This window comes from Vombatus ursinus, unplaced genomic scaffold (genome assembly GCF_900497805.2).
Source record: "Vombatus ursinus unplaced genomic scaffold, bare-nosed wombat genome assembly UNPS02014158.1, whole genome shotgun sequence".
NCBI classification, from domain to species: domain Eukaryota; kingdom Metazoa; phylum Chordata; class Mammalia; order Diprotodontia; family Vombatidae; genus Vombatus; species Vombatus ursinus.
The window spans coordinates 3,082,305-3,102,243 of NW_020953936.1; the positions used below are offsets into that span (position 1 = coordinate 3,082,305).

At 40.5% G+C, this 19,939-nt stretch overlaps 1 protein-coding gene across 1 annotated transcript in view; it reads right to left on the bottom strand.

Annotated features, from left to right (window-relative positions):
* Positions 1-12,349: 12,349 nt before the first annotated feature.
* SHB (SH2 domain containing adaptor protein B) overlaps positions 12,350-19,939 on the bottom strand; it is a 348,548-nt gene continuing 340,958 nt past the window's right edge. The window contains exon 6 of the mRNA XM_027858991.1: positions 12,350-13,994. Within this exon, the coding sequence (XP_027714792.1) occupies positions 13,811-13,994 (184 nt within the window). The 3' untranslated portion in view covers positions 12,350-13,810. The remainder of the gene's footprint in view (positions 13,995-19,939) is intronic.

Consider the following 19,939-nt stretch of genomic DNA (forward strand, 5'->3'; position numbering starts at 1 on the left):
AAGTGTCTGAGGCTGGATTTGAACTCAGATCTTCCTGACTCCAGGCCAAGTGCTCTATCCACTGCACCATGTGTCACTTAGCTGTAAGTGAGGCAGTCCTTAAATTTATGTCTCCTTCTCTCTACTCACTCAGCCATTACCCTAATTTGAATTCTGAGCACTTTTCATCAGGACTATTGCAATAGCTTCCTACTTGGTCTCCTTGACTCCGGTCTCTCCCCACTCCTATCCATCTTCCACACAGCTACCAAAGAGATTCTCATAAAGCACAGGTCTGTCCTCCTATTTAATAAATTCCAATGTCTTTCTATTACCACTAGGATCAAATATAAACTATGTATGGAATTTAAAGTCATTTGCAACCTGTCTCCCTTCTACCTTTCCAATCTTCTTACAGATTACTCCCCTTTACCTTATCTACATTCTAGCCATCCTGGTTTACTTGCTGCTTCTCAAACATGTGCTCCATCTGCCATCTCTGTCTGTGCCTTTGCACTAATGATCCTTCACATCTGTAATGCTCACTCTCCTCATTCCTGCCTCTTGGAGTACTTGACTGACTCAAGAGACCTTTCCTGGTCTTCTGCAGGAGACCTGTCTTGGTCTCCCTGGTTAAATCATTTCTCTGCCAAGGTATCTTCCATATACTCTGAATGTATTTTGTATATATCAATTCATATATATGTTTTCTTTTGTATTGGAATGTAAGCTAACAGGGACTTTTTTTTTCCTTCTTGGCATCCTTGGTACTTAGTGTGATGCCTGGCACATAGTAAATGCTTAATACATATTTAGGATATATGTGCAGTGGGGAATTCTTTTTTCTCTCCTTCTCCCCACCTCCACCCCCATTCCCCTACTGGCCCCTCTTTCCATTGCTTGTAATATTTTCTCCTTGACCTGAGAGCTCTGGAATTTGACCATAATCTGGGAGTTTTCATTTTGGGATCTCTTTTAGGAGGTGATCGGTGGATTCTTTCAATTTCCATTTTACCCTCTGGTTATAGAATATTAGGACGATTTTCCTTGATCATTTCTTTCTTTTTTTGTGTGAGGCAATTGGGGTTTAGTGATTTGCCCAGGGTCACACAGCTAGTAAGTGTCAAGTGTCTGGTCTGAGACCAGATTTGAATTCAGATCCTCCTGACTCCAGGGCCAGTGTTCTATCCACTGCACCATCTAGCTGCCCCTTGATCATTTCTTGAAAGATGATGTCTAGGCTCTTTTTTTGATCACGGCTTTTAGGTAGTCCAATAATTCTTAAATTATCTCTCCTGGATCTATTTTCCAGGTCCATTATTTTTCCAATGAGATATTTCACATTTTCTTCTATTTTTTCATTCTTTTGATTTTGTTTTATTGTTTCTTGATGTCTCATAAAGTTATTAGCTTCCACTTGCCCAATTCTAATTTTTAAGGAATTCGTTTCTTCAGTGAGCTTTTGTACCTCTTTTTACATTTGTCCAATTCTGCTTTTCAACTGCCCCCCCTCCAAAAAAACAACAACAAAACAGAATAAACCTGCATTCAAATGCTGAGTTCATCTTATATAACTCCCACTGTAGCTCTTTAGAACATTAGGAATCAAAAGAGACACATCTCTTCTATTAGAATGTAAGTACTTCATCATTATGTAATAATTTCTAATTGCTCAAATGCATTTACTTTTCAAGGTTTTTCTTGATGCTTCTGTTTGTATTGCAAAATATCTACTCAGCTCCAGCTTTTTCAGAAGGAATTGTTGAAAGTCCTCTATTGAATTAAAGATCCATTTCTCCCCCTTGTCATATTATACTCAGTTTTGTAGGGTAAATTGTTTTTGGTTATAAGCCTTTTTCTTTTGCCTTTTGGGGTATCAGTTCAATATTTTTATTTTTTATAGTAACTGCAGCATTGTTTTATATCATCTTGACTACGATTCCTTGATATTTGAATTCTTTTTTCTGGATGCTTGCAGTATTTTTTCTTTGACTTGGAAGCTTTAGATTTTGGAAATTGTATTCCTGTATTTTTTGTTTTCTTTCCATACAGGATTTCTTTCAGGAAGTGATTGTAGGATTCTTTCTATTTTTACTTTGCTTTTAGATGCTAACAAAACTAATTTTATTATGATTGTTTGAATCTAGTTTTTAGAGAGTCTACTACTTGGGTGAATTTTTCTACCTTCTTTTCTGAGCTATTTATTTTCCTCCCAGGTTGATTTTTTTTTTCTGACTAGGTAGAACAGGTTATTCTTTGCCTCATTTCCAACCTACTTTTAATCACTGAATGGTCATTGCCTCAGTCAGACTGAGACCTGCGAAAGAACTTAAAAAGGACAGGGATGGGGCAGCTAGGTGGCGCAGTGGATAAAGCTCTGGCCTTGGAGTCAGGAGGACCTGAGTTCAAATCCATCCTCAGACATTTGACACTTTCTAGCTGTGTGAACTTGGACAAGTCACTTAACCCCGATTGCCTCACAAAAAAAGGCCCCCCCCCAAAAGGCCAGGGTCTCCCACTTTATCTGGGGCCATCTCCAGTCATCCTGATCTGTATCTTGTCACTGGGCCCAGATGGCTCCAGAGGAGGTGAGGCTGGTGACTTTGCACAGCCCATCCTCACTGAAATCCAATCCACTTGAAGTTATGGCATCGCTTTCCTGATGTCATAGTCCTCTTGGAGAATGAAGGACAAACAACAACAACCACCACAATTTATTCTCCTTACAATTTTTCCCTCCAGAGTTATTTTAATTCTAATTCCATTTTTCCTCACTTGCTTCACTTCTTTTAGCCACTTTTGTAATCCTAAGCTATTTTATTCTCCGAGGTCCCGCTTGTCCATATGTCCATTCTTTCTTTTTGTGGATTTACTTTTGGGCTTTCTTATCCCGTATTTTTTTTTCCTATTGTGTTTATTGTTTTCTTCTATTTACTTATATTTCTAGTACCAGTTCTTGTATTGGGACTTTCTGCTAAGATTGGGTTCCATTTCCTTTTTTGGATGGCTTGGGTAGGTCTTATATGGTCTTATCTCTTCCATATTCTGGATGCTGTTCCCACCCCAGTTCTGGATGGGGTGACTGGTAGTAGGCCCCAGCCACTACCTCAGTTTCTGGCTTCTGTCTCAGTTTCCTTGACGTCTATTGAAGGTTCTGGCCATAGCCCATCTCCTTCTCCTGTGCAATTCCCAAATGGGAGGTGGTTCTATTCCCTGATGTGGCCCTGACATCCTCTAGTGGGATACTGGAGATTACCCTGGTCTCTGGCCCATCATAGGGCCTCTTGGTGTGGGTGCCTATCTTCTACTGTGGCTCCCGGCGTTTCACTGCTCTGTCTCTCTGCAGAGTGACCTATGAGTCACTGTCCTTTACTTCTGTTCTGATAGGACTGGTGTGGGATATGGTTTCAGGCCCTAATTCCTGAAGTTTGTGCTGACTTGTGATGTCCCTGGAGTTTTCTTTCTCAAATCGTTGGCTGTCTTCAGGATCATTCTGTGCTGGCTTCTCTGGGAAGACTCCTGTCCCAGACTCCGCCAGCTTCTGGTCATTTCTGGGTGTCGTTTTGGACTAGATGGAGAAGCTTACTTCTGCCTCTCTCCAGTTTTCTTTATTGCTGTTCTATCTCATGGCCCTTGTCAGAAAGTTGCTGTGGTATATACATGAGAGCTGGACTCCTCTACATCCTTTCACACTGACGTCTGAACCAGAACTCTATCCTCCCTTTCATTTAAGCTTTTTAGACTCAACCCAGTGCACTTGCCTTTCAAGATATTTTTGAATTCTGATTGTGATTCAGGGTTATCCCTCATAGCTTTGTTCTACTTACACATTTAATAAACATGCTGTGTTCCTATTCAAAAATGGCTTTGTACCAATAGTATAAAGCCCTCAATACCACAAGAAATTCTATAGCATTATGAAACAGATTGGTCTAACCATGCACACCAGAGATTGGATGGAAAACTTGTATTGCTCAACCTTTATGTAACCCCCTGAGTTAATCCATGTATAATGTATCTTGGACAGGTAGAGCAAACGGACAATAAACCTGGGCCCAGAACTGAGGAAGAACTTGGATTCTATTAAATCTAGGAATTTGTATGGGGCTTTCTATAGTCCCAGACTTCTAGCTGTTGCAAAAACCTATTTTCATTACCATTATTCTACCAATGGTGCCATATATAGAACATCTCAATCGGGGAATAATGAAAATTCCTAGTAACCCAAAAAAGAATGGAAAAATATGGGTAGATATAAGTAGGTGCTGTAGTGGATGGAGTGTTGGGTCCAGAGTCAGGAAGACTCATCTTACTAGCTGTGTGACCCTGGGCAAATCACTTAACCCTGTTTGCCTCAGTTTCCTCATTTGTAAAATGATCTGGAGAAGGAAATGGCAAACCACTCGAGTATTTCTTCCAAGAAAACCCCAAATGTCCATCCTCATGAAGAGGTGGGCATAACTGGAAAATTACTGAGTAAAGCACAAGTAGGTAGCATGCTTTAATAACAACTTTTGCATGAGAAATGGCATAAAAGACATTAACCAGAAGAAGGCCTTAAGAAAATTGGGTAAAGCATCATGGTATAGGGGAAAAAACACTGGATTTACAGTCTGCAGAGATCTGGGTTTAAATTCCACTTCTGACATTTACTAGCTTTACCTTGAGTTTCTTTTCCTGTAAAATGAAGATGTTGTTGTTTGTCCTTTGTTCTCCAAGAGGACTATGACATCACAGAGGTGATGCTATGGATTTAAGTAAGGGAGGGCTGTGCAAAGTCACCAGCCTCACTTTCTCCTCCAGAGCCATCTGGGTCCAGTGGCGAGATATAGATTAAGATGACTGGCTTCTTGGATACAGTTGGAGACCTTGGCCTTTTCAAGCTAAGTTCTTAACAGGTTTCAGTTTGACTGGGGCAACACCCATTCAGTGATTACGACTAGGTAAGAAATGAGGCAGAGAATGGCCTCTTTTTTATAGAAAAAAAAAAAAAATCAATCAAGGTTTCCGGCCAAAATAGGAACAATTGCTATTTATATTTACTCTGAGCCAATCAGGGCCCAAAACAATGACCAAGTGGGGCTTGGCCTGGGACCTATTGTTGGCCAATCAATGAGAGCCAGAGTAATTTGGCTTTAAGGCAGGGGTCCTTAAGGAACAAAAAAAAAAAAGGTTTCAGTTGATCAAAATTTATATTCCTTTGGGCAGAGCACCTGCAGGTAAGGGCAACTAGGTGGCACAGTGGAGAGAGCACCAGCCCTTAAATCAGGAGGATCTGAGTTCAAATATGGCCTCAGATACTTACTAGCTGTATGACCCTGGGCAAGTTACTTAGCCCTGATTGCCTCTAAAAGTAATAAAATTAAAAATAAAAACACTGTAAAATGAAGAAAATTACACTTCCAATACACAATTTATAGGTCTACTATGAGGAAAATGCTTTGTAGATCTTAAGGGATTACATACATGCAACTTATTATTATCCTCGATGGAAGATTTATGGCAAGTCACAGACAAGAATTGCAAAGCGTGAGATGGTATGGAGGGGTTGTAAGTTGTTGTTGTTTTGAGACTGAGTCTTGAAGACTCTCACTCAGGGTGAAAGTGCAGTGGCCTCTCAGTCTCTATCCCCCTACTGACTGGCATGGAAACTTTGACCTACTCCATTTCTGACCAGAGTTGGTTTGCTCCTCCTTAGGCAGCTTGGTTGCCCCTCCGTTTCTAGCGGCTCCCCACACTGGTACCAGATTTAGTGTGAACACTCGATCAGCTCAGCCCTACCACAGCTCAGGACTCACCAGCTCAAGGAATCCACCAGCCTCAGCATTGCGAAGCTATGGAAAGCGTCTGCATTCATGTGATCATGGATCCATCATGTTATCAAAGTAAAGTATGAAAGAATCCAATGTACAGCACTTGCCCAATGTCATCCCTAAAGATTGGCTGCTGACCCCAGAGCACGCTGGGAAAGTCTTATCAGAAAGCCTTTTGGACAGAAGTTCTACGTAGAAGAACAGCATTTCAGAGTTGGATGAGAATTCAGAGACCGTCTATCAGCTTGGATCTTCAAAAACTGTGTCTTCCCAACAGTTCTTCATGAACCAGTCCTTCTTCCCTCACCATTAGACAGGTCATAACGAGTTCAGTCAGTGTGGAATAGAGGCACAAACCTCTATTGGACCGGGATCAGGAGACCCAGGCCCTACTCCGAGTTCTGTGACTTCGGGCAAGACACAACTTTTTTTTGTCCTTATTTTCTTTACGCGTAACATGAAGGACTGGAGAGATGATTCTCGAGATCTCTTGTGGTCCTAACACGCTATGGTCTGTGACATTCTCTGTGCATCTCAGCCTCCATCAGTGTTCTTTTATAGGGTGATTCTCACCCTGAGACACTGTCAAATCCACATGGAGACAATTGTGCCCCCAAAGTGGTGTTTTATCCCACATTTTCTTGTCTGCACTAAAGGTTTACTTAGTAAAGGTGACTCTGGGTTTTTGACGTCTGTGCCAGAAGAGAGTAAGCTCTGGCTAGAAAAGCTTTGAGGATGGACCTAGTGATGGGATATATGACTGCCGATTGAAGACTAACCTAATTAAACTCTGTGTGAGGCAGCAAGGGCAGCTAGATGGTGCCATGGATAGAGTGCCTGACTTGGAGTCAAGAAGACTCATCTTCCCAAGTTCACATCTGCCTTGACACTTCCTAGCTGTGTGACCCTGGGCAAGTCACTTACCCATCACTTAACCATGAGTCTCCTCACCTGTAAAATGAGCTGGAGAAGGAAATGGCAAACTACTCCAGTATTTGCAAGAAAAACCCCCAATGGGGTCATGAAGAGTTGGACACACACTGAACATGATTCACCTACACTGGCTTACTTGTTATTCCTCCCACACAATATCCCATCTGTCTGCACTTTTTCTTTTTTCTTTTCTTGCACTTTTTCACTGGTTGTCAATATATGTTTAATGCTCTCCTCCTTCCCCACCACCATTTACTTTTTTTTGGGCTAGGCAATGGGGTTAAGTGACTTGCCCAGGGTCACACAGCTAGTTAAGTGTCTGAAGCCGGATTTGAACTCAGGTCCTCCTGACTCCAAGGCCGGAGCTTTATCTACTGTGCCACCTAGCTGCCCTTCCACCATTTACTTTTCCTGGTCTCTTTCAAATCCCACTCATTGCCATAGGCCTTTACTCATCTTCCCAGCTACTAGCGCCTTTCCCTTTGAAATTACCTCTCATCTACTCCATGTATATCTTGTATGTATCTAGTTATTTGCTTATTGTCTCTCCAATTAGAACGTTAATTCCTCGAGGACGGGGACTTCTCTCTTTGTTTTATCTTTCTTTGTATCCCCAATGCTTAGCACAGGGCCTGGCACATGGTAAACATTTAATAAATAAATGCTTTTTGATTGATAGATAGATTCATCAGCAGAGGGTTGGCTGGCCATTAGCAGATATATCATTTTTGTTTGTTTGTTTTGGTCATGGAAATTCATTACACTATATAGTGAGACACAGTTGTCATCTGCACAGGTAAGGTGAGCATAAACTCATATGTATGAAAACACAGGTCACTGAAGTGGCGAATTCAGACTCTTATCTTTCATCCCTGTGGATATAAGTAACCACCTGGTATGGAGATTTAAATTTGGTCCTGATATCCCATACATAGTTTTCTAAAATGAAGAAAATGATTCCCAAATATTACCTATTTGTGTGATTAGGTTTTGCCAAGATGTAATTACTATATAAAAAAGTATAAAAAGAGAAGCAGAAGGCCAGGCATGGTCAATAACTTTATGCATTCATTCATGGTACCAAAAGAAAAAAAAAAAGCACCACTCATCTGCCCCTAGAGCTTAAAATTCAAATGATGGGGAAAGGTAGACTTGGAAAAGGTACAAGTTGAATGATGCATGAGGTGTACTGTAGCAACTCTTCCCCCTCCATTTAATTTTGGAAGATAGCAGAGGTGCCCAAACCTGTAGGTCACCTACCAAGGGACATCTTCTTTTTAAGAGTAGGATACTCTTTGATCCTAAGTTTCTTCTTGAAACCATTATGACTTGGCATATAGCACAGAGTAAGTCTATTAACTTTGTTTTATCCTAGGGCAAAACAGGTTGACACTTGTCAGGAAGATGGGACCCCTTAAATCAGTGACATGAGAGGCCTTGCTCAGCCTGGGGGTACTGGCTGGGCTTCATACTCATACCATTTTCTCAGGTTCAAAATAATGATTTCCTTACTGTCCTATGTCTCTGTTTATAAATAAAATCAGACATAGAGCCTAACATTTTCAAGTATCTTTATGGGGCCAAGAGAACAATGTCTGCTTTAGGACGAAAGCAGATTTTGGCTACTATTTAGCTGGGTTGTTAGGACTACAGTTCCCCAAATACTTATAGAAGTGATGAATTTGATTATTTGAGTAATAATAGACATATTTTTTGGCAGTGTTAGATAAATAGATCATGGTTGTCAGAATCATAGCATATCCAGTTAGAAAGCCATTCAGAGTATATTAAAATGACATAAAGGACTATTAAGTTGTCTTTTAAAGAAAGAAATTTCCATGCTCTATTAAATGCATTTAACAAGACACTTTTATATTAAAAGTTTCACATTAAATATACATCTTTATACATTTTATTACACAGAATGAAAACACTCACAATTTGCATTCAAAGTTTCCATGAAACTTTTAAATGGTAGATACCCAATACACAACTTACAGCAGTGACTGATAAGTGACAGGTGACACACAAAACAGCAGAGTATAATTGGCACATATTCCACATGGAAGAACCATTGAGAGAACAGCATTTATGAGATTAGAGGTGAAAATACCATCTTACCTACCTAGGAGATTTCATCAGGGCTGAGGTCTTGAAGGCACCATTATATAACAATGTCATGCGTGGAGCTGGTTCATTTTGGACAAAACCCCCATTTTGCCTTCTCTGTTGCCATTTGGTGAACTAACCTTGAAGGGTGAAAAGGTTATATATTCCAACAATCTAATGTGCTGTGTCTACCCAACAGCTGTCATTGGCTTGATGCCCCAGAGACTAAATCCTCAATGGATTTCACAGGATAAATATAGCATGAGAAGTAAGACAAAGTTCCCTGATAACCCTTGTAATGTACCTTCTGTGGGTTCATCTATGAAGAAAGGGTGAGATTATTGGTGCAACTATTGCTTCTGGTGCTCTGTTCAGACTGCCAAGAAAGGATCCAGGGAAATTAGCATGGACAGCCAAATGGGGCCCAGCAAGTCCAATGAATTCACTTCCCATAGAGCCATTAATGACTTTTGCTCTCAGGATGCCCTGTACAAGGTCATACCAGAACTTGAGTTCAAACCTTTAAAAAAGAATGTCATTTCATTTTGCAACTGATGGTGAACTTCTTTCAGTCAAATGACTTCACCTGTTCATCCTTCTTGGGCTCTTCCTAAAATAATGACTCTGTTCTCTTGCTCTGTCAGTGTTTTAACATCATGTATGTTATTCAAAGTGTTAAACCAAGGTGATATGGGAGGACAGCATTACAAAAGTCTTTTAGAATGAACAAATGCAATGCTTCCAGCAATGATGAAAAACTGAGGGAGGGCCCAGGTCTCATCAAGGTTTGTAGGAACAGCTCTGGGCACTTTAAGAAACTGGACTTTCAGAAAAAAAAAACAAAAAAGGGAGACAAGGTAGTATCTGTCAATTGGTCTTTGGGTCAAAAAGACCTAGGTCCTAATCTCTGACACGTAGGGACATAGTGCTCGTTATCAGCACTAGGGACAAATGGCTGAATTTTGGAAAGTTGTAGATTTCCCTAGCAGGTCCCTACATCAATGAAATCACAGGTTACAACTCATTTGCCCCTCTCAAACAAAACAAAACAAATCTTGCAAAAGGCAGTTTTGTCAAGGATCTTTTTGTTGGTCCAGATCTTTCTTTGTACAGTTCATACCCAAGTCTTTGAAGCACTTGGGGGAATTTGGAATCCACAGATCAGATTCTTTCCTCCTCTTCTTTAGAAGGCATATAGGTTTTCTGGGGCATTTTTCTGAGCCACTAAATGGAAAAAAAAAAAAAAAGGCATCCCAAATGGCACCTTTCTATTTGCCAAGTGGTTGAATCCGTAGGTGTGACTGGGACAGTGTCATAAGAAATTCTGCGGCTGGAGAAGCCAGAAAATCATAGATTTAGAGCTGAAAGGGACATCAGTCCCCTCATTTTAAAGATGAAGAAACTGAAGCTTCAGTTTTAAGTGACTTTCTGCTAAATTACATAGCTAACAAGTGTGAAAGGCGAGATCTGAACCCAGGTCTTCTTGACCCCAACACCAGCACTGTTACATATCTATATTCTGGTTTTAGGTGACATGCAACAACTCAAAAGGATTTTTTTCCCATCCTTCAAAGATAAAATACTGAGCAGCACTGAGATGCTATGACAGGCCTTCTTTTTCTCCTTACATGAAATAGAATTTAATTATTATTTTCACTACTTGCTGCTGACAAGCTAAGCTTAGAACTAACCAAAAAAATCCCAAGTAATCTACATGTAAGTAGTCCTGAAACAGAAAAATAGCTTCAATTGTTACATGTTCAAGAAAATCTGAATACGGGCTGACAGACAGGAAGCAGTCACAATTAGAGGAAGAGGGAGAGGTTCACCAAAAAAGACACAAACAAAAACTGGTAACAGAGAGTGAATCTGTAATAACACATTGCTTCTTCAACCTGCTCCACTCTCTCAGGCCTCACCAAGCGGAATAGATTAGGAGTCTTGGGTAAACTTGATAATGATGACTGGTGAGCCACTGTGGCTTATAATCACATCAATAAGCAAAGACAAAGTCAGTGCAAACAAACTCCTGTTTTTATTTCCACTGCACATAGGGAGCGGAGCATTTTCTTAAGAAAAATTTTCATTAAAAAAAAAAACAAAACAACAAACAAATCAGTATTAATACTATCCAAAGAGAAGATATGACTCTCTGGATTAGGAAACTAATTTAGTTTGTGGAGATGTAATCAGTGGACTGCAAAGCTGCTGTAGACATTTGTATGACTCCAGACTTGTATATTTAAGAAGAATGGCTAATCGTGCAGGACATAATCCTTTCCATCCTCGGATGAGGGAGAGAAAAGATGACATCACTAACATGTTCTCTTCTCATGCTACCCTTGTGTGGCATTTCCATGCAAAATGCAGATTCAATTTACTTGCATGTCATAAAAAGGGCAGGCAAACAGAAATTACACCAGGTAATCTGGTTTCATGGAATGTATCTGATAATACAAAATGGGACAAATCCTGTGGCTCTTTCCTTTGGAAACCTAACCAAGATTGCCAGCAGAGCACACCAGCTCAAGTAGACATTTCAGGTTCTGTCAGAAGTGCCTTCTCAGGGATAGGCTCTCTTCAGCAGGTAGAAAAAAATATTGTTTGAAATGATCCTCCTGGTGATGAATGAGGAAAGTGCCATCCTCAACAAGAAAGCACTTCTTTTGGAGAGAAAGTTTTGTGGATTGATAGAAACAATCACTGAACAATCCTTCCTGGGGTAAGATAACAGCTTGCTTCCATAGCTCTAAGTCAGAACGTTGAGGCACAACTAAGCCACCTAAGAGGGCAATCTGATTTCTGGCCTCCATTTTTGTTGATGGGCATTAAAGTCTGTCCCAACTTCCCTTCTCACCAGTGTTGGGATTATCTAGACCAGGGGTGGGGAATCTGTGGCCCTGCAGGTCCTCAAGTACAGCCCTTTGACTGCATCCAAACTTCACAGAACAAATCCCCTTCATAAAAGGATTTTTTTGTAAAACTTGGACTCAGTCAAAAGGCACACCCAAGGACCTAGAAGACCACATGTGGCCACAGGTTACACCCCTGATCTAGATCAAATCCAACTCAGCAGGTTTTGCAGTCAGGAAGCTGAAGACATTAGCTCGAGACCTAATGCTGGTCCCACCCCCTTCTGCTTTCCCATCAAGGAGTCAGTGTGTATTAGCGACTCCAGAACAAATGATTATTGATTATTTAAAACCATTTTTTTCCCCATTCAGTGCTGAATCGAAGTCTGGTTGGTGAATGAGTGGGAAATAGGGTGAAAGAAAGGAGAATGAAATAGAAGACATTTTCATAGTTTTCTCATGGTCTATACTCAATGCAGGTAAATTGCAAGTTATACAACCTTGCTCTGCCTCAATTACAAATGGAGAAACATGGTATTAGACAGGTTAGTGGGCAGACTTGAAGCAGTATCAGTGAGCTCTCTGAATAGGTTTTGCATTCATGTGTGATCATGGTTTTGTCATTTATCACATTCAGTGTACCAGGCATTGCTGGGAAGTCTGGGAGGAGGGTTTAGATTGTATTTCTGAAGCAACACAACTTTGCTGATTTTTTTTTTTTTTGATGATAGCAGGACCTATCCAGACCTTGATGGTCTATTTAGATATAAGGATAAGCCAGAGTTTTGGTCACGTTTCTTTATGTAAGGTAACCCTACCCACCTCCCACCCCACCCAATGCCTCTGAAAGGCCAGATTTACTGCTTGCTACAAATTGTCTATTTAAGATTCATTTTGACTTAGAGAAATAGAAACCCCATTTCGAGAATGCTTTTCTATCCCTGAGGCAAAGAGGACATTGGATATTGTGAGCTGACTATTTCAGTGATTCTCATTCATGCACTATTTGTGAAAATGAGATGAGATAAACAGTGATAGCCTTTTGAAGGCCTGAAACCCAAGTCCGCACCCCCTTCCACTCTCATTGTAATAGCTTAGTCTCGATTTATGAAACGTTGGCCACAATGCATTGACTGCCCTAAGGTAGAAGCCACAGTGTTAGACTTGGCTTCTGAATGAAACTTGTGAGTGAACAGATACACCCTTTAGAGATTTATTGTTGTACCAAAGAAAAAAAAGATTAAAAATATATATATGTATATATATTAAACCACTATTTTATTTACATACCCTAGTCATAAATAATTGAACTCTTTCTGCTACTGCAAAATGATTCCATTGAGAAAGGTCTCCTACTCACATCAAGGGAAGAAAAAGAACTTTTTTGTTGGATTAGCCTAACCAACCGTGTGTGAAAGCGCACACTCACACACACACATATACACGCACACACACCCCTGAGCCCACACATACACTCAGGCGCACATGTGCAGATATGCACACGTGCACACGCATGCATACACACACACACACAGAGAAGAGGCAGAGTTCTGAAGACTCCTGTGGGGAATGAGTTGAATGTGCTGTCATTCTCTAGGTCCTGAAAGGCCCAACATCTGTCTGTTCTCATTATCAATAGGGGACAGTATAGCACCAGTGGAGAATTATCATCATCATCATCATCATTATTATTATTTTTTACCATATGCAGGTGTGAGTTCATGACAGCAGGAGAACAAAGAAATGAAAATCCTTGGAGCTCACTGTTTGCTATAAGCTGCTTTGCTCTGTTTACCCTGGAAGGCATATCTTTGGATTTGAAAATATTTTAATTCACAGGAAATAAAGGGAGATGTGGGGGTGGGGGTGAGGGGCTAGATTATCTGCTATCACATTTAAATATGGTTCCTCCATCCCCTTAAATAGAAACACAGTTCTAAAGACATGCAGCAGTGCCAAAGTACCACTCTAATGATCTGAAGTCAATATATGGTGAAAAGCAGTAACTTTCTGTTTCCTCTCTCAGTCCGGAGCTCTGGTCAATGCACAGGGTGGAGTCCGTGTTCTCCCACTTCTCCGTGGCCTCCCTCCCATCTGTGGGAAGAGGTGAGCAGGTCCTTCCTCTCACAGGGTTCGGACAGCCACAGGGTAGAGCAGGGACAAGTGTTCTGCTCCTTTGATGGGCAGTTTTTTGGTCGTGTAGTAGTGGATGACTTCGGGGACGCTGTCAAAAGGAGGGCTGTTCTGCCCCAGGATATATTTCTCTTTGGCTTTTGTCAGTTTCATGTGCATGAAGCCCTGGTTGCTCCTGTGAAGAAAGCAATGACAGGTTATGTTGGTAAGGTCTGCAAGGGGAGAAATGTGCCAGGGAGAGGGTGCCACCTGTCAAGGCAAGATGAGGAGCAAATAGGAGGGGCAGAAGGGTTAGGAAATAACTGCTCTCTCTCAGACAATCACCAGGATTAGTGGGAGACCATGCTAAGGGCTTCTGAATGCTAGCTCCTCTGGAATAAGAGAACTGGAAATTGCAGGGATGCCTGGCAATTGGGGAATGGCTGAACAAATTGTGGTATATGATTATGATGGAATAGTACTGTGCTATAAGAAATGAAAAGCTCGATCTCAGAAAAACATGGACACACTTGCAGGAAATAATGAAGAGTGAAATGAGAAGAACCAAAAGAACACCGTATACAATAACAGCAATATTGTTATAAGAACAACTTGGAGCAAATAAGTTTTTTATTTTTTGTTTTGAACAGCTAAATTAACAGAGGTTTACTTTGCCCTTACACCCCAAATATACGCAACAAAGATACTTTGGTTCTTATCTTCTCTGGATGTACTTCCCTTATATCCATATGGAAATGCATCTGGTCATCAGGGCAGGATATGGTGAAGGACATTTATGAATAAGTCATTTTGACTATTATAAACACCCAAATAAACTACAAAGGACCTACGAAGGAAGACACCATCTGAATCCAGAAAAAGAACTAATAAATCAAGTAAGTATAGAATGATTTTACACACACACACACACACACACACACACACACACACACACATCTAATGGTACCTAACTTTAGGGTGGGAAAGGGAGGGAAGAAAAAAAAAAGAAATTTACATGATAACTTTCTTACATTTAAAAGGAATAGCAAGTTATATATAATAGATTTGTAGTTTCATTGGCAATCATTTTTTAATTTATACTATGTTATGGAAATGCTTGTTTTATTCCATAAATTAAATAAATAAAATCCCATAAATAAATAAATAAATAAACTCCATAAATTAAATAAAAAAAGAGATTTGGGGCCAATCCAAATCCCAGCTTTCCTGCTTATTAGAACCCCGGGGTTCAGGAGTGCCTGCCAGATGCCAGAGATAACTATAGCTATGGATTCACTTTATCTTTTGAGCTCCAAAACTTTTATGTTTGAAATCTTGTCTTTGACTAGAATCAAAACCTGAAACAATACATTCTACTTCAAGGTCATGGTGATAACCCTGGCCACAAGGCCGACACACCCTCAGATACTGGCGACTTCCTCTATCTCCCATCAATTTTTGCTTTTGTGGTGGAAATATGAGAATTCAGATGTAGCAAGAAGTAGGAAATGCTGCTGTGGTCATCTCCAGCCAATCAGGACCCTTTGTACCTTTCTCTGTGTCGGTGTCGGGAGGGGATGCTCCTGGGTGACAATCAAATAGGAGTGGGTTAAACAGGCTTGTGGAAAAGGGTGGGGGAAGGTGGGCAGTCTGCAAGAGTGTGAGAGAGAAGGAAATTAATTAATTTCCATGATGTCCTTCGAAGTTTCTAGCTGGAAGGGGCCTTAAGTCTATGGGTTCTTAATCCTGTTTTTAATCCTGGATCCTTTTGGCAGTCTGGTGAAACTTGGGAACCCCATCTCAGAACAATATATCTAAATGAAAAAAAAATTACATAAGATTGCAAAGGAAACCAATTATTTTGGAAAAAAAAAACCAACCAGTCATCTCTAGCTATCTGTCTGTCTGTCTGTCTGAAAATGAATTCAAGGTCCTGAGAGCAAGAACCTCTGAATCAAGTCCTTTGGGCTCCTTAGAAGAAAAATGTTACCTAGAAAGAGGCCATTATTAATTGAATCGTGAAAATTGGTTGGGGTATAATGGAAATTTTAAGGGATTTTTTTTTTATTAGGTAGGTATGCCACTTTGTCCATTATATCCCTGTAGCTTGGTCAGATTTTTATAGGGCTTTAATCCGTGGTTACTATTGTGAATGCATAGCCTGGGAACAGCACTCACTGTTAACTTCATCCCTGTTTCAGCAGTACACTAAAGTCATCACTGACCAAATATTTTGAATTCACATGTACAATAATGGATACTATCAAAAAAGAAAAGCCAGTGTGAAATGGTCATAGCAATAACAAGATTGCCTTCTTTCAATAACCAAGATCAACCTAATTGGATAATTTATATGGTATTAAGTAGGAAGAACAAACCTCTTAGCTTTCCCCAAATTTTCATGCCATTCACAGCATGCATTCCTACATCAACTGGAGCAGATTATATCGCTTCCGACAGCAGGGACTCTTTAGGGAATATATCCTAAACAGTTTAATTCTTGACACTAAAATTTTTTGGGCCATGTAATGCCAGCGTATAATAAGAAAAATTGTGGCTATCTTATTATGTGTGTGTGTGTACACACACAGACAGACAGACATACACACATATGTGTATTATATATATATATATTTAGCAATTAAATTTCTCATTTCAGTATTATCACAGCGGCTATATTAGTATTATTTCAAGCATTATTTAAAAATTTCCATTTTATATCCACGTTTGCTTCTCTTTGAAACAATTTAAGTAAATGCAGGCTCCTATTTTTCAGATTTGTTGAGGCAATTCTCTGATGAAATGACCCTTCACTGAAGAGTAGAAATCACTGCAGGCACTGTAATTATAACATCGCCAACCTAGAAATCTTGATTTAAATTTCAATTCTTTACAGGAATGACTCACTTTTGAAACATAATTGCTCTCTAAGTGATTTCCTTTAAGCCAAGGGTGACATCTCTAAATACGTTTGGAGCAGCTATATTGTTCTGCTTCAACCATTCATCAAGCATTCCTTCTGCTATTAAATGGTTTTAAAATTCTACCCCCAAATTAATGTGATAAGAGAAATAAATGTATACCATGTTGAGGAACCCAAATTCCAACAAATTTAGATGAACAGTCTTTTTAAAGACCTAGGTTTCAAGTAGAAGTGAAGATTGTGCAGAGAATGCTAAAGGCTGTTAAAGGGAAAAACGTAGGAAAGAGTTGGGGACTTGAAGTCTTTTATATAGGCATAAGAATTCAACAAAAATACACCATTACCATCATCATCAAGAAGAAGGAGGAAGAGGAGGAGGAGGAAGAGAGAGATGTAGGGAACTTTGAAAAATGTACCATGTGGACCAATCCCCAGGACAACATGAATAAATTACTCCAGGTGGACTGTATAAGACACAGTTCACAATCACAGCAAAAGCAACCTATGAGATGGTGAAATGCCTGGGGAAAAATCACTTGGAAAATAGGAATGGAATCTGCTGACTGCCATATACAATACCATTTTTTTTTTTACTACTTTAGTATACTATAGTCCAACCTGCCTACTGCATATTATAATAAATGAGAAGCCCAGCCCCCAATATTTTAGTCACCTTCTTAATCACCTGCAGCTATGTGCACTTGCGTGACATGGGCACGTTTGCAATCAGGGAACAACCAAATCCAGAACAGGCTTCTGGGTGTCAGTGCCACATATTCCTGGAGTCTAGTCTTCCTGAGATAGTTGGGGTTTATTCTAGGCTTGAAAGTCCTGGGTTGCCCCAGTAGAACCTGGAGAAGCAGGATTTGTTCTAGGATTACTGATTTTGAATTCACTAGAACCCAGAGGGAAGGGGTCCAGTTTGAACCTCTGGGGTTCTGGCATCAAAGTACCAGGTTGCATCTAGTACCAAGGTTGCTTTTAGGGCAGGGGGAGCCTTAGGATAATATAAACTTAATAATAGCTTTACAACTGATAACGATCTTTCCTCAAAAACCCCTCTGAGGTGTGTCATTCAAATATCAATTTTTATTATTGATGAGCTGGTTAAATGACCTAAGGTCATGATGATGGCTAGCAGTAGAGCTTGGACATGAAGTGGGTCTTCTGAATCTCATATTCTTTTCACTATACCATGGATATGCAGTCTGGGGCAGTGGGAAGCACCTTCGATTTAGAGAGTCAGGGAACCCGAGGCTGAGAGCCTGCTCCGCCACTGACTGCTCGTATGACCTTGTGCAAATCGTTTAACTTTTCTGGGTCTCAGTTCTCTTCCGTAAAATGAAGAGGCCAGACCTCTAAGACCCGTTCTAGCTCCAGATCCATTGGTGTCAATCTCTTACAAATGGAACATCCTTTGCTTTCTTTTTAAGTGTGAGGATTTTAGGTGTAGGAGGGGAAATATGTGCTTTAAAGATATAATAGACGCAGCTAAGTGGCACAGTGAATAGAGCCCCAGGTCTGGGGTCAGGAAGACTTGAGTTCAAATCTGGTCTCAGACACTTACTAGTTGTGTGACCTTATTTGCTTTAGTTTCCTCATCTAAAACAAGCTGGAGAAGGAAATGGCAAACCATTCCAGTATCTTTGCCAAGAAAACCCCATGTGGGGTCATGAAGAATCAGACACAATTAAACAACAATGTAAAGACCACTGGACTAGGAAGGAAGGTAGGAAGCAAACATTTATTAAACACCTACTATGTGCCAGGCATTGTGCTAAATACTTTATCTCACTCGATCCTCACAACAACCTGTGATGTAGGTGCTATTATTATCCCCATTGCATAGTTGAGAAACCTGAGGCTGATGAAGATTAAGTGACTTGCCCAGAGTCATATAGCAAACAAGTGTCTGAGACTGGGTTTGAACTCAGATCTTCCTGACTCCAGGCCCCACACTCTGTATCACCTAGCTGACTCACTGGGAGTCAGGTGACCTGAGTTTTGGTTTAGGGTTGCCATTAATGAGCTATGTGATTATCATCTCTCTGTCCCTGCTTTATCTGGACACACAGGACACGTTCCTACACAGACTTGCTGTACGATGGAGTTTTCTGATGTCTAGTGGTGCCGTCCTAGATGCCAGATCACTGGCTCACCTTGAGACGGGTGTCATGGAGAACAATGCCTTCAGAGAATGTTAAGAGTGGGAAGGAACCTTCAAAGTCATCCGGTCCAGCTTCCACATTTTACAGAGGAGCAGACTGAAGTTCTAAGAGGTAATTACTTATATGTACCAAAAACCACAAACATGGTAGCTCTTTTTGTAGTGGCAAGGAACTGGAAACTATGAGGGTGCCCATCAATTGGGGAATGGCTGCGTAAATAATGGTGTCTGAATGTAAGGGAACATTATTGTGCCTTAAGAAATGAGGAAAAGGATCATTTTAGGGAACATCTGTGTGAACTGATGCAGAAAGCAGTGAGCAGGAGCAGGAGAACAATGTACATGATCACAACGACACTGTTAAGACAAGCAAATATGAAAGACTTAAGAACTCTCATCAATGCAGTGAGAAAACCATGAGGGCAGAGGACTGATGAGGAAGCATGATGCCCTCTTTCTGAAAGAGAGATGATGAACTCAAGGTTCAGAGTGAAACATATTTTTAGACATGGCTAATGGGGGAATTTATTTTGATTAATTATTTATATTTACTACCAGGGTTTTGTTTTTGTCTTCTTCAATTTGGGTGTAGGGGAAGCTGGAGGGTGAGAAAATAAATGCTTATTAACTGAAAAAAAAAAGTTTAAAAAATCAGAACAAAAAAAGATGTTGATCATTAATGGCAGATCCCATACTAAAAACTAGCTCTCCTGACCCCCCTACACCTGATTTCCCCAGTGGGAAGAAGGGAAGGCTTCCAGCTCAGATCACTGGGTATTCCAAATATGTGAATTTTTTTTTTTTTTGGGGTGAGGCGATTGGGATTAAGTGACTTGCCCCGAGTCACACAGCGAGGAAATATTATGTGTCTGAGGTCACATTTGAACTCAGGTCCTCCTGACTTCAGGGCCAGTGCTCTATCTACTGTGCCACCTAGCTGCCTCCATATATATGGATTTTTGATCCTTCACTGTGGAAAGGCCCTTTGTTTTCAGGTTGAGATTCCCACCAGGGCCAGGTCAGACACCTCGGCAGGGTGGGTGGAAAATTC